Here is a 15,967-nt window from a genome sequence, read left to right as displayed (position 1 = left end):
AGTCACAACTGGGACCGTCCTCAGCTCCCAAGAATTTCAGCTGGGCAAAGGATGGTTCCACCAGTTCCAGAAAAGGTTCTACCTAAAGTCTGTTTCCCTACATGGGGAAGCTGCATCTGCAGACAAAGAGGTGGCTGCAAAATATCTGGAGGCCTTCGAGAAAATAATACAGGAGAAAGGATATCGCCTGTTCTGTAAGAAGATGCCGTCCCAGATACCTTATGAAGGATGAAGCTAAAGCCTCTGGGTTCAAGGCACAAAAGGACAGGGTGACCCTCCTGATGTGCGGGGATGCGGCTACTTTATGTTGAAACCAGGCCTCATTTACAGCAAATCCCAGGGCACTCAAGAATAAGAACAAGAACAAGTTGTTACTGCCCGTCTTCTGGATGCATAATCCCAAGGCCTGGATCACCAAAGTCTTTATGGAGTAATGGTTCCACCAGAGCTGCGTTCCTCAAGTTAGGCAATACCTGGCCAATTTGGACATAGACTTCAAGGTCTTGCTGGTGGCCACCCTCTCGATCTTTATTACAAGGGAGTCCAGCCCAAGTTCCTCCCTCCTAACACCACCTCTCTCCTCCAGTCTATGGATCAGGGCGTCATCCGTGCCTTCAAGGCACTCTACACCGGGAACTCCCTCCAGCACCTTGTTGATGCAATGGACAGTGACAGTGAATTTACGCCGAAAGATTATTGGTGTAAATTCACGATTGCCACGTCTGTCTGTCATCGACCAGTTGCTGAAGGACATGGAGAAGGAGACCCTGAATGCATGCTGTTGTAAGTTATGGCCAGACTGTGTCCATAATTATATGGGCTTTTCTTCTCAGGAAATCCAGCATTTGGCCATTTATAAGGTGGTCCAGTTGGCGAAAAATCTTGGTTATGTTTATGTTGTAGGTGTTCGCCATGTTCGTTAAATTGTACCCATATAAACGAGTTAATTATGTGGCATCCAAAAGCCCTGATTCTTTTACTCTTACGGGAAAGAAGCCTAAACGTCAGATGAAGGTTATTACATGTAATATATTAACGTGTTGTGAAAAAGGGAAGAGATGTTTCGCTGCATGCTGCTGGTAGCATTATCTTTATTATTCATCCGTTGGTGAGTACCCATATGATTTACAGTGGACCCCCCGTATTTGCGGACTCACACATTCGCGGATTTCTCTCGGGAACGTTGTCCGCATTATTCTGGGAAAATTCGCACATTCGCAGTATTTTTCTAAGAGAAATATCCACAAATTCCAGGTTTTTTTTTTTTTATCAATTTCATCATAAAATGCACTTTTTGTGGTAAAACTATTAAAAAAACCAAGTATGAAAATTTTTAGTGGGTTTTTCTTGAGTTTTAACCAACAAAATAGGCTGTTTTTAGCATTTTTATAGGGGTTCTAACTATTCCAGGGGAGGGGGTCTGGTATGCATCCCCCGCGAATACAGGGGGACCACTGTACATAATTTTGATATTTCTCTGCCTCTCTCCCTCTCTTTCCTTGTAAAAGAAGAGAGGCCCACGTGAGTACGTAATAGCACATGCGTATGTAGGCTTCTAGCTGTAATCTATAGGTTAGTAGGCTACATATGTACAGTAGTATGTATACTACATATATTTTTAAGGCTAATGTTGTAAAATAACTTTGAAACTATCTTGAATTTAGTGTAAGGTGATAGTTGAAGACATATTTGGTGTCTTGTCTCCCTCTGATGTTTTGTTATCAGAGGAGGTTCACCTTGGTTCTCCTATTTGTCTTAAGAAATAAACTTATTACAATTTTGTTTGAATATTATTAATCCACACTTACAAATAATGTTTTTTCTCTGTAAGAGTAGTAGTCTGCTGTGTGACATCACAGATGGGTTTGTGATGTCACGGCTAGTTCTGACAACATAGTTTTGATCAGCTCTGTGTTGCAAGAGAAGTGTGACCTGTCTTCCGCTACCTTAGGTGTTGAAATTTCATAGGAAATTCTTAGCTTTTCTTAATTGGTGAGGCACTCCAGTTGCTGTAAGAGTTTGGGGGAGCCCATGTTCTATCATCATAGGACATCTCTGATGAGTAGCATACTGAACATATGTCGTCATAGGTGACCACCTCTTAGGTCGTCTCCCCTATTGGGAATGCATGTTCCTTTGTCAGCACGAGGACATTTCTGTCTACTGTGCATTCCTGTGACAGTAGGATATTTAGATTGTATCTGCGTAGAGCATATCATAGGACATCCCTGCGTAGAGCATATCATAGGACATCCCTGTTCAACAGGAAGCTAGAGGCCTACTTTTCATGGTCCTAGGTCTGTTTGCTGGGGCAGAGGACTCCCTTCTGCATACTGGGAACATCCTGGTAGGTTGAACGATGGAGTGCCCCATCATTCTTCCTGGAAACTCCTGAAGACCCAGGGAAGCTGCCTGATACTCCCACTACCTGAGCAGGTCCTCTCCATTCATTTTCACTCTCATAGATTACCTCGTCTCCCACTACTGTTTCTTAAAATTTCTGTTGCCTAACTTTATTTAAAGCAATTCTTATTTTATTACAAGACTCATTTTTTATAAACACTTCTCTGGTCTTATGCATTTCATTCAATGTAACCCTTACTATACTTTTTTCATACCCTTCTGTCTGCTTGCAGGACTTCAACTCTTTTCCCATTAAATTAGGCAAAGAAGGGTTTTTCCAAATACTTATTGGTTAGGGTAGAAACCTCCATTATTTATTAAGTTGTTCCTAGCACTCACTACCCATCTTAATGCTATAGCCCAATCCACTTCTGCATCCTCTATCATCTTTCTTAAACTTTCTTTGATTATGCCTACTGTCTTTTCACATAATCCATTTCTCCATGAAGATCCTGATGCTGTGGCCAATACTTTAATATTCCATCTCTTTGCCAACTTCCTTACTTATTCGTTTTGAAATTCTTCCCCATTGTCTGACAGTATATTGGAATTCACTCTAAATGTAGCAAACCACCCATCAAAAAGTGCCTTTATTATGGTTTCGTTATCTCTCATCCAAAAAGCCTGACACTACCTCGTTGCCATATCTACCATTACTGAAAACTTTCTGTCTTCTATCTGTCTCACATCCATTGCTACAAATTCATTAAATGGTTTACTCCAAGGTTTAGCTGGGTTACTTGTGTATCTTCTATTGGGTTTCTTTTGTATCTTTTACTTACCTCAAAACTTTCAATCAAGTTTGTTAGTAATTTATATTTCCTCCTTTTTTTCTCTCTCAAACCATCACTCCACTGTGCTTCTTGTTAGCTTCCATATTTTATCTCCACTTCCGTGACCAAACTGTAGATGTAATTCATCATTCCTCCTTTAATTTCCCTCAAACTCTTTCCCTTCCAACCCTCCAGTAATAATTCTTCTGCCTTACTCATCAATATTGGTACATAATCTTAAGTGACCCTGTTTGTCTTCTCTTACTTTACCTTCATTTCCCCTAATACTTATGTCATAACACAGTTTTCTTACAAATTTATCTTCATCCCCATTTTACTCATGGTTTTCATATCTATTAACCATGGTTTATAACCCTGCTAAATGTCTGTCTTCAAATAAAACATTTTGTTTTTCAATATCACCAGTACTTCCATTACTCCTTTCGACTTATATGATGACTCACCAAAATTTAATACTTTATTGGACTGTCCTAGTATCCATTCTCCTCAACTCTTTCTGACTCAAACCCATGACAATGCGTGCTAGTCACAATTCCACACAAGCTTTCAATTTACATCCTGTGTCTAAAATTGCGTCAACCTCTTCCCAAGACTCTCTCCATTTTACTGACATCTCCATATATAAACTTCTTCTAGCCCATTTCTGTTTTCTGCTTATATTCTTGTTGTTTTGTTGTGTTTGTTTTCTTCCTAGTCTGAAAATTCTGAGGACAATTCTTAGCCCAATGCCATTCCGATTTGCATATTGCACATAATGTTACTTTCCCTTCTTTATATAGGATTTCTTCTACCCCTCCCCCTCATTATGGGAACACCTTGACGTGGTGAGGGGGCTCTCGAACCTCAGGAATTTCTTCCAAGGTTCGAACCCAAGAGTCCCATATGACATTATATATTTTTGGGTTAATATCTGTGAATTTTTCTACTTGTCAAAATTTTCAGTATCTAATAAATAAGAAAACATATCATTACTTGGATTGAAGTTAAATCCGAAGCTAATTAGTGGGAAATGTGGTAGATCCATCATCTACCTGACAATGTTCGGACCTGGTTTTCCAGGCGGAACTATTCTGGGGAGCTGGACCATTGATTCCAGTGGGGCCTGGTTCTAGGAATAGAACTCTTGGTATTCTGTTCGGTTTGCCCATGACGTGGTTAGGATGGGGATAATTGTATTTTCGTAATACTCTTAGTCCTACCAACCAGGTATTGCTTACACTTGGGCCATACTAATCATGTTATGCCACCCCCTTATGGAGTTGGGTAGGTATGCAGACATTTGGCATTCATTTCTCACTTGTGTCATTGGCAGAAGATTTAAATTCACGAAAAGTCAATGATATCTTTTCAAAATGTATTATTTTTTTTTCTGTAATTTTTTATGATAAATACGAATAAAGTTTTTACTCCCCCTGGACCCCTTGATAGACAAAATTTGGCACAGTTGATGACCACTGGAAATTTATCCCAGAATCTTACTCAGTCAGTTCAAGATAATAATGCAGCAAAGGAACATCCAGTTCCAAATAAATTATATGATCCTAAACACCTGGCAGGGCCCATAGAAATTTTACAAAAAAGTAAAAACCAATCAGAAGATTCAAACATAATACAGAGAAAGGAAACAAATCTGATACACAGATAACCCACATCAGGCAAAGGGCCAAAGAGAAATAGAAATTATTGTGTTAATCCAACACTGGTGCATTTTGATAATCTTTTTGGACCAGATAACTGGTCGAGATTTCTAGTACTTAAAGCTGAAAATGAAATATCAACAGCAATACTAGAAAACAAATTATGGAACATATGTCCAACACAAGAAATGGAATGCCGACGTATTAAAGAAAATGAATGGTTACTTCAAGTAACCAAGAAAAAATAATCTACCTCCTATTTAAATATGAAAGAAATAAATGGCAGAAAAATAACAATAATAAGTCATAAAACATTAATTATATGCAGGGCACAGTTATTTTACCCAACTTTGAAGAAGGACTACCTTCAAAACAATTGATTTTTGACTCCCTCAAGTTAAGATGCAATAATATACATGATTTAGAAGTCTACTCAATTCCAAGTAGGAAAGATAAAAATAAACAAAGTAATATTGCAAAAATAATATTTACAGGCCAAGATCTCCCACTCAGAATCAAAATTCTTGGACAAAATAGAGAAGTGCATCCAATTATACCAAAACCACTTCAGTGCACTCAAATGTTCAAAGTATGGGCACACATACAAAAATGCCATAATAAAGCAGTGTGCTCATCAGACACCCATACTGCTAATTGGAAATGTAAATCTCCAAAATGTAATGACTGTGGACAATCCCATTATGCAAAATCTAAGGAATGCTCCTTTTACCAATACAACACAGAGCTCCAGTTGTTGATGAATAGAACAGGAATGTCAGTCAAAGAAGTTAGACTCGAGCTAAAAGTAAGATGAGTCAGTAATCCATCTAAAAATCACTCTTTCGCATATGTAACTAAAAATCTAAATAACGATCACATTAATAACAAACAAGATAATATAGGGACACAGACTGATTCTCATATCAATGATGCTGAACCTCAAAACAAGCATGTTGATATATCCACCAGTACCACTACTAATATTGAAGATTCAGATATCCATGGAAAAGAACTTGCAATGGAAGAGGAGTCAAATAATAATAATAATCGAACTGACAAAAAGAAAAGAATACTACTGGAACGAACCCCACCTAAGGGAAAAAAAGTCTATATTGAAAATTACAATCAGTCCCAAAAAAAAGCCATTGAACTAACCTCATCACAAGTGGAAATACACAATTACCCTCAGTCCCAATCAAACAGCCAACATCTGGACAGTAAAGAATCAGTTAATCTCTTTACAATTCCCATCAAATAATACTAATGAAAATCATAATATTAAACCAAACCAAAATATAACTATCACTCCCCAACCATCCATAAGACCCAAATATGTATTCCATTAACAACAGCAAAACAAATAACCCCTCACACCAACAGCCCTTATCACTACAGAAAAAGACCAATAGAATTACAAAACCAGAAATTTCTAAAGCTAGTACAAATACTTCTGAAACAATAATTAACATCACCAAACATGCTTTGTCTTGTTGTAATGAGTGCTTTGTAAGTACGTACATATAACCAACTAACCACCAAGACAGAGGACACAGTACAAAATTGTATAGACAATTTTATTAAATTAAGGAAATGCCCTTTAACACCAATATGAGTGAATTATGTTCTGAATCCTTAAAATACAAAAAGGAAATTATAAGATCAAAAATAGACTTATTAATATTCAGTTATGAAAAACAAACAACTGCTGAATCTAATAACCAACATACAAATACAACAATTAAAATTCACAAATAAATTCAAATGCTTATAAACGATGAGGCAAAGTAAAATCAGCAATCAGTTTACAGAATTTAACACCAATTCCTCCCAATAATGGGATATAATATTATTTAATGGAATATAAATGGCCTCTTAACCCTACTACATCTGGGTGAATCACAAAGAATCATACGAAACCACAACCCAATATGTATATGCCTACAACACATAGGATCTAACCCCACAAACATTCGACAGTACAGAATTGCTTGTTATTCACCAACTGATAGTGGAATACTAGGCACAGCAATATACGTTCATAATAGTATCACCTACGAACTTTTAAACATACCAGCTTTATCATATCAGATAACAGCTATCAAATTATATATGCTGGACAAAAATATGGTCACAATTTGTAACTTATACAACCAACCAAATTCTAGCTCAAATTTGTGATCTACCAGCATTAATTAATAATCTACATGAACCCCTACTTATAGTAGGAGATTTTAATGCTCATAGTCCCCTTTGGGATAACAGTCACCAGGAACAAACACAGAAATACGTATGGGAGCATGACCTATACTGCTGCCTAAATGAAAGTGATGTGCCAACTTATTTCTCCAATCCCACTTAACCTTTCTTCAGTAGATATCTCGCTGTGCTCAGTCGACTTAGCTGAAAGACTTGAGTGGAATGTCCTGGATGACTTGTATACCAGTGACCACTTCCCCATAGTCCTTAATTATTTAGATGATAATTTAATATAGCCACCTGTAAAATTCAATATCCAAAAAGCAGATTGGGACATATACAATCTACATACCAGAAATATACTACCATTTCCGCATAACCAAGACCACAATACAATATGTGAATTCTAAACAGATTTCTTAATAAATGCTGCTGATAAAAGCATACCTAAAACAAGGCCACACCCAAATAAATCCCCTGTCCAATAGTGGACTCCAACCTTAGCAACTTTAAGGAAAATCAAACACGTATTAAGTTGAAATCTTAGCAGACTTGAGGCACAGCTCAAAGCCCTCAACAAATTGCCCTATCATATAAATATACTAACCAGGGTAATGGTCATCAATATAACAATCAATTATATTAAACCTTTATATAACAAATATAATGCTAAATTTCAAAAACTTGTAATATCTGAGAAAATATTATCATGGAAAAATTATGTATCCAGTTTGTCAATAAATACATGAAAGAAATTTGGCAAAAAATAAGAGAAATTAATGGAAAATATATAATACATGCAAGAAGTGCAATAAACCTAAATGGGAAACTATAACATGATCCATATGAAATCTCAAAAATAATAGGGAAACACGGAAAACATAAGTGCCTACTCCAATCGAAATGAACATTTTCAAAATACAAGAACACAGGGGAAAACTACTATACTCAATTTTGAAACTATTGAAGAACTAGAATATAATTATCCATTTAATATGGATGCCTTAAACAATGTTGTAGATTCATGTCATCCATCGGCCCCAGGCCATGATAAAATATCATTTGAAATTAAATGATACAAAAACTAGCCCCCATTGCCAAATCATATTTACTAAAATTCTATAAGACCATCTGAATGAAATGCATTTTTCCAGATAAATGGAAACATGCAATCATTATCCCAATAAACAAACCTGGGAAAGATTCAAGTAATCCATCCAATTATAGACCTATATCTTTGACAAGTCTATGTAAAATGCTAGAAAAAATGGTTAATTCACGACTAACATATGTCATAACTGAAAATTCAATTCTAACACCAACGCAATCAGGATCAATAGCTGGTTGATCAACCCTTGAACCACTAACCTGTCTAGAAGATCATATAAAAAAAGAACATGATCAGAAAAAATTAAGAGTGGCAATATTTTTTAACATAAAAAAAGCATAAGATAAACATGGAGAGACAATATAATGCAAAAACTTAACTCTGAAGGTATAAGAGGCCATTTACTAATTTTTATTGACAATCAGATTCAAATAGAAAATTCTTATTCAAATGTTTATGAATGGGAAGAAGGAATCCCCCAAGGCAATGTCTTAAGCTGTACTCTATTTGCTTTAGCAATTAATAATATTACAATAAATTTACCAAAAGGAGTTAAAAACAGCTTGCCATATATTATACAAGTAGCACTCTAAGACATGCCCAAAGAATCCTCAATACAGCCAATTGGGTAAATTCACTAGGATTCCAATTTTCAATAGATAAAACAAATGCAATAATTTTCTATTAAGATAGAAGATGGTTAAAACTACAAACAATAAAGCTTTATCTTTATAATACCGAAATAAAATTCTGCCCAAATGTTAAATACCTAGGAATGGTGTTTGATTAGCACCTGAACTGGAAAGCACACCTCAGATACATTAAAGCTAAAGGCTTTTATATAAAAGCCCTAGCCATATTGAAAAAACTATCACATACCAAATGGGAAACTGGACGTAACACCATGCTTATGTTATACAAAGCAACAGTACTATCTATAATAGATTATAGTTGCCCAATATATTCATCTGCCTTAGAAGCTACACTAAAAACTCTAGATGCACTGCATCATGGAGGAATACGTTTGTGCACGGGAGCATTTCGATCATCCCCTATAGACTCCCGGTTGGTGGAAGCAGGCATATTTCCCCTAAAACATCACTGCAACTTGATAATTATGCGTAGGGGCCTTTCCCTTCAAGCAGCAACATCTGCTGTTACCTGCTTTCTGAATTATAACCAAAGATTAGAAAACCATAGTGCTAGCTCTTTTCCACAAAGAACCAAATATTTAATGAGTTCACATAATATTAAACCCATTTTCCATCCATCAATGGAATTCTCACCACCCTGGACTTTGAAAAGAGTAGAAATATGTACTGCTCTATCATATCTACTAAAAAGAAATATGGCAAACAGAAATGCGTTGGAGCACATCAGAAGAAAGGTAGATCAAATTATGATCTATACAGATGGATCAAAGAGCAACACTGGAGTGGGAGCTTCAGCATTCTCAAAAGATAAATTGGTTAAGATAAGTCTTCCCCCAATATCATCAGTATGCTCAGCTGAACTCACAGCCATACGAATAGCACTAGACATAATATCTGAGAAGAGAGCAATTTCCACCATAATTTTTAGTGACTCACAAAGTGCTATTGATGCTATAAACAAGTAAAAGTCTACAAATCACCTTGTACAAGAAATCCAAATAAAAATACACCAACTTGTTCAATCAGGACTATTGATAAAAATATGTTGGATTCCAGCACATGTAGGAATTGAAGGAAACTACAAAGCAGATACAGCTACCAAATCAGCTTGCACTATTCCATCAACAATAACACATGCTCCAGTATCAGACTGGATAACCTCAATTTAGCCTCTAATATATCAAGACTGGCAAACAGATTGGACATTAGTGCCAACTACAAGCAAACTGAGAAATATAAAAAGCGAAGTTAATTCATGGAGGTCATTATCTCAAAAAGAAAGAGCGAAAGAAGTGTTACTAACAAGACTACGTATAGGCCATACTAGGTTTTCACATGGTCATTTGATGTCAAATCCACATCCAGACCCAATGAAATGTAGTACATGCCAGGCACCAATGACTGTCCAACACTTATTAGTTGATTGTCCAATTTGGAACCATCAAAGAATCTTATATTTGCAAAACACAACATTGAAAGGCATTCTTGCTGAAGGCAAAGATTTTGTATTAAATAGGATGATCATGTTCCTAAGTAAAACCGGTTTCCTTAATAAAGTATAATTTTTTTATTTATTTATTTCTTTTTTTCTTCCAGGATTAATTCCTGAAAACCAGCCCGAGAAGAGCCACTGTTAGGCTCAGAGGTCTGGATAAACTAATCCTTTATAATAATAATAATCTTCTACCCCCTTCTTTGTTCCATTTTCTCCATATCTCAGCCCCAGTTTCTCAGGTTTTCTGCCTCTCTCCCCCAGAATTCGCGTCGCCTTCTGACCCCCACCATTCGATATTCCTCTTTATTCCCTAATCCCTCAAATATTCTTTTCATTATCTGTGACTGTTTGATATTCCCACTCCTTGACCACAAGCTGATAGTACCATTTGTTTTTAATTTTCTGTGAGATCTGCTTGTTCCAGTACTTGAAAACCCTTTGCTTCTCCTTCAAGCATGCTTTTCCCCATCACTCTGTTACCCTGATCCTGCCTTTTTGTACTGAATTAAAAAAAATCTCATCTTTTCACTAAATTCTTTTCCTATTTTAAAAGTTTTCCATTTAACTGTAATTCTCCATTAGTGTATCTTTTAGATAGTAAACTTCATCTAGTTTGGATAGGATTATCTTGGACCCCCTGTACCCTTAAGTTCATCTCTATCTATTCCTTCTGTGACTTCTAGGGCTCTCCCTTTTAAGTTAATTTTTATCTCTATCCCCAGATATTTCACTTCTCCACACACCACAAGCCAATCTTCGACGTGTCTTCGCTCTCCTTTGTACTCGTCTTGTATCCCGCTAAATTTAGGACAATCCCGTCTCCATCTTATCTCCCTTTGTTCGCTATGTGATCTGCCCATCTTTTAATTCACCATGCTCTGCTACCACTGTGAATATTTTCCTAACCAAATCTTTCCTATTGCAACAATCAAGCAATCTACCCACCTGTTCATGTTCCTCAGTCCCAGTACAATCCAGCTTAAGACATTGAACAACACCACAACATGACTTACAACCCATAAACTATAAGACAAAGAGCTCTCTCCTACCACACCAAAACGCCAGTCCCACATTGCCTCTCCTGCACCCTCACCTTTGCTTACATTCTGCATGTCACACCGGCGCCATCTTGTTTCGCTTACATTCTGCATGTCACACCGGCGCCATCTTGTTTTCTATGACATCACAGCACAACTTGAATACATTAAGACAATTTCTAAAATCAACCACGTTTCCCGTGCATTGTATGTCTGCATTTCACCAACACAGGAAATATAAATAAAATAACACTGACCAAACTGATATATAATCAGTGCTATATTTTGAAGGCTAACTACAATGCAGGATGGTTATGCTAACTTCGTTGGACATGTGAACAAGCTTTCAGAATGGAACTCTCTTGTATGTGGAGGGCTTCTTTTACACAAAAACTTGAGTTACTCTACTAGACATAATTGAATATTGGAGGAGTACTGGAAATCTTTGATGAGGGCTCAGCATGGGTAAAGTTGCACTGTACAAGACAAGTCAGTTACAGAATGAATTACAAAGGAAAATGAAGGGAAAAAAACCATTGAATAAAAAATGGATAAAAAAAGCTAAAAATTTTGGAAAGAGATCAGTGTAGACTTGGGCTGCAGTGCAGATATGCAATACAATTAGTGCTGCATAGACGAATGCTGTTGCAGGTGAGCAGTAAACTGAGAGTTGGTCATGTGTAATGGAACTTTGCTTTCAGTTGTCAAGTTTTGTACCCATGTAAATGGATCCATTTTGCATGAATTAATGTTGACTATGATTAACAAGTTTTTATATAACAAATTATGATTCTGATAATTTCAACGAGGAATTCCTTGGGTTAATGTTCCAACTTTACAGTGTGTGGCTCATGGCATCGTTAACCTGATTTTACAACACTGTACCTGGTTTTATGGTGCTGTAAGCATCATTTATTTCCATTATTATTATTATGATGTTCCAGTTTGTGGTGTTATTTTGGTTATGCGCACCACTGTGAATGGAACCCCTGCCATAAACCGGGGACTACCTATTGCTATGCCCCAATGTTCAAGTCATGTCTAATGCTGTTTAGCTAGGTTATATCTGCTACATCATGGTTTAATTGTGGGGTTTTTGTCTCCCAAAATATATAAATGTAACCTAAAGTCAATTCATGATTATATTTTCAACAGATGTTGTACATGTCCACATGGTGTCTCAAGAAGATATTGTGAGCTTACCTACTCCAGTTTGTGATTTGGATCTTATGAGAGTAACCCCGGAAGACATACGTTGTATTTCCCATAACTTCAACCTGGCAAGTATGGGTTCACGAAGATTAAATAGTATGGTTTTGTGGTTTGATGTGTGGTTTCCGGGAGGTCTCAAATTATCAACTTCTCCTCATAATGAAGATACTCACTGGCAAAACACAGTTCTTCCTTTAACCACAGCTACTGTTAAACAAGACACTCCAGTATGTGGTGTGATAAATATTACACAAGACTTGTCAAACCATAGATTTTTAAACGTAGATTTGAAATATAGAGTTGACAGTGGAGAAGAAATTATACGAGGTTTTAAAATGGATGATAATTGTACTGACAATGACTTTTGAGTTTGGTTTGATTCTTTCTCACCGACTCTAGTGTATCACGCAACAGAAAAACAGTTGGACTGTCGTGTTTCGTGTCAGTGGAATGGGGAGCATCAGACTTATGGTAGATCAACTAATTTCAGTATTAAATTAGAAGTGTTAAATTTGTTGCGTGAAATTCAGATATGAAAATTAGAGGTCTACTTACACACATGATGTTTATAAGTGCTTTTTTGAAATGACATGAATTTTGATGCATAATGTACTTGGGTGTAATGCTTTTATATTTAATACTAATGATATCTGCTTGCTTATACCCTGCAACATTGAGAGTAATTGAATTTAAAGCCTTAAGAATGGAAAACAGTAATATGATCTCGCTTCCAAAGATTTCTTCAGTGAAGAGTTCTGTGATCCTTACCTTTAATGCCTTTTAAAGGTAGGCCTGCATCTTATCAGCAAAGGTCTTTCATGTGGGTACAAGAGTTTTTACACTAAGGAGATTAGGAATCTCTACTGTGGACCATATTCGTAAACCTTACTCTCAAGGAAAGTTATCAATAGATTTTATTAGTACAAATTGATGGCATAGTGTCATATCAATGCCTTATAATTGCCTCTTTTGAAAACTACACTTAGAACTTTCATTATGCCACTGTTCATTTAAACAGTACTGGAAACTTTTACACTAGACCATTAGTTGGATGATCCTAAATGATTTTCCATAATTCTTGCCATATACAGTATGCCGTCCTCCTTTTTAGTACAATGTCTTTTACTTGTAGGTCTGTATCTCAGTGTCTTGTAATTTGAATGTTTGGATAGTTCAGTGTTGTTGCCATGTGGTACTGTATAATTTTGCAAGCATAAAACATGGATAAAAGAATGTTACTTAAAACTGTTTTTGAACATATTTCTCCTCCCCTTTAAAAATGCCCACAATATAATTTTATAGTTACACAAATATATCATGTGAATTTTATCTACTGTTGGCAAGTATATCTTATCAAATGGAGTACAAAATAAGTGTCACTGAACTTTGTCAGAAACCTCATTTGCCAATTTATAGTAATTTTCTTTCCTTTATTGTTATTGAATTATAGAGTTAATGATTTTTATATGTACTACCATTTTGTAGTAAGTCTTAGGTACTTTGCAAATGGATGTAAAGATAACTTCTTAGTTTGGAACTTGTTGAAACGCTCCTAATTCAGAAAGCATGTGCAGAACATATGACAGCTATAAATTTTTTTTGTAATGGTACTATTACATTGTCAAAGGAAGTTGGTGAGTTCAGTTTGGTCAAGGTTTTTCATGCTGTTTGTAGAATTCATTATTTGATGATTTTAAATGTGAAGATAAATTTGTAGAGCTTCTTTGGGATGTAGCTGATAATCATTATAAGTTTTGAAATGTAACTTGACGTTATACACAAAAGCTTGTTTTTAGGTAAGAGAAACTGGTGCTGCTCTATATTCTTATACACTTTTTAATAGTTTTGAACAAATATTTTCATATTTGAGACTTTTCCATTCAGATTGTGTTCCAAAGTCGAGGTACTAGGCTTAAACTTGTCATTTTGTAATGACCATGTAAATCTTTACAGTAGTAGTATCAAGAGAAAATTATTAGTTTGAATTTTTTTTACATAAATGTCAGTTTGAGGAATGGTCAAATCAATGTTTATGATGTAAGAATTGAATCCGAAGACAATTGTAGATTTTTAGTGTAAGGTGTCTCATTATCTAAAAAGGGCTTAGAAATGGATGAAAGATTTTAAGCCAGTTATATTTGTTGATGGTAACAGTATAAAACCAATTTGGAATGAAACAAAACTTAGCTATGATTTGCCATTTATTTTGGGAATAAACAAAGTCCTGATGTGACCATGTATTCTAGGCACCTTTTATTATTACAGTAACACTCTTGTTAGAGATATCATTTTGACAGATTGTCTAGACTACCTTTATTTTCCACTTGGCTGGGAAATTGGAGAATTGAGTCTACAGGCAGGCTGCAGTGGTAGGCCTAATGATGATTGGGATATAGTAAACATCAATAATTGAGTAAGGGAGATCCACATTCTTGATTTGAAAGTTTTGGATTTTGAATTGTGAAATTTGGCATGCAATAAAAAATACTATCTTGCAGTTTTATAACACGTTTTTCATATAATCCATCAAATCGTGTACTATATATGTCTATATCACAGCTCTACAGTGTCTAGAAGCACCAGTATTGTTCATACGCGAACAAACCTTCGGTCTTAACAATAGGATAATTTTCTAGCGCCTAGCTGGATCTGGTTAAATCGTAGCAGAAAAGCAAGGAATCTTGTGAGATCTTGCAATGTGTGTATAATGGGTGAAAACTGGTCAAGGACCACGCACCCACGCTACTGCATTCAGTCTTTTTCTTAACCAACTGGGTGAGAGTTGCAGTTGCCCTCGCTTGGCCTTTTACCTGGTTTATGGCCTGTTTTCACTTGTGATTCTGTGTGTGCGCTTGTATTATGGCTTCTTCTGCTCCTTCTTGGCCATAACGAATCCCTGCCCGAATGTCGTGCGTTCGTAGCAGGAGTTGGCGCTTGGCTTAAGCCCAGACAGGTTGGCTGGCTTTTCGGGCTGTTTGGCTCCTGGCTCTTCTGTTGGTTTACATGAGGAAGGTGCTTTGGATAAGCCTGCATCTTCTCGTCGTCGGTCTCTGTTGCTGGAGCAGGAGGAGGGAGACAAGCAAGAGTTTTTGTCTTCCTTTACCAATGTTGTTGATGTAATTCGTAGGTTCAACAATTGGTGAGTGGGACTCAGGCTCAGTTGTTTTTCACTCTTTCCTGGTTGTAATCCTTGCTGGGGGCTATGCAAGATCCCAAGTCGTCATTTCAACTACCCTTATTGGGGGCATGTCCAGTCGGTCTTTCATGAGGTCATCGCCTCTGTCAGATCGGGACGGGTCTCTTCACTGAAGGGGTTCTTCCAAGTTGCTTCCACCTCCATTCACGAGGCATAGGAAGTACTATGCTACAAACTCTGCCTACTAAATGTCTCATCATCTTAACCCGGACATTATTTGTCTGAAGCCAGGGTTG

The 15,967-nt window shown here is 36.5% G+C and overlaps 1 protein-coding gene across 4 annotated transcripts in view; it reads left to right on the top strand.

Annotated features, from left to right (window-relative positions):
• The window catches only part of LOC135196911 (protein arginine N-methyltransferase 6-like), a 137,024-nt gene extending 121,983 nt beyond the window's left edge, over positions 1 to 15,041 (top strand). For all 4 annotated transcript variants that reach the window (XM_064223728.1, XM_064223727.1, XM_064223729.1 and 1 more), the window contains exon 6: positions 12,479 to 15,041. In XM_064223728.1, coding sequence (XP_064079798.1) covers positions 12,479 to 12,903 — 425 coding nt within the window. In that variant the 3' untranslated portion in view covers positions 12,904 to 15,041. The remainder of the gene's footprint in view (positions 1 to 12,478) is intronic.
• The last annotated feature ends 926 nt before the right edge of the window (positions 15,042 to 15,967 follow it).

Source organism: Macrobrachium nipponense, chromosome 18, assembly GCF_015104395.2.
Source record: "Macrobrachium nipponense isolate FS-2020 chromosome 18, ASM1510439v2, whole genome shotgun sequence".
NCBI classification, from domain to species: Eukaryota; Metazoa; Arthropoda; class Malacostraca; order Decapoda; family Palaemonidae; genus Macrobrachium; species Macrobrachium nipponense.
This window is presented reverse-complemented; position numbering and strand designations above follow the sequence as displayed.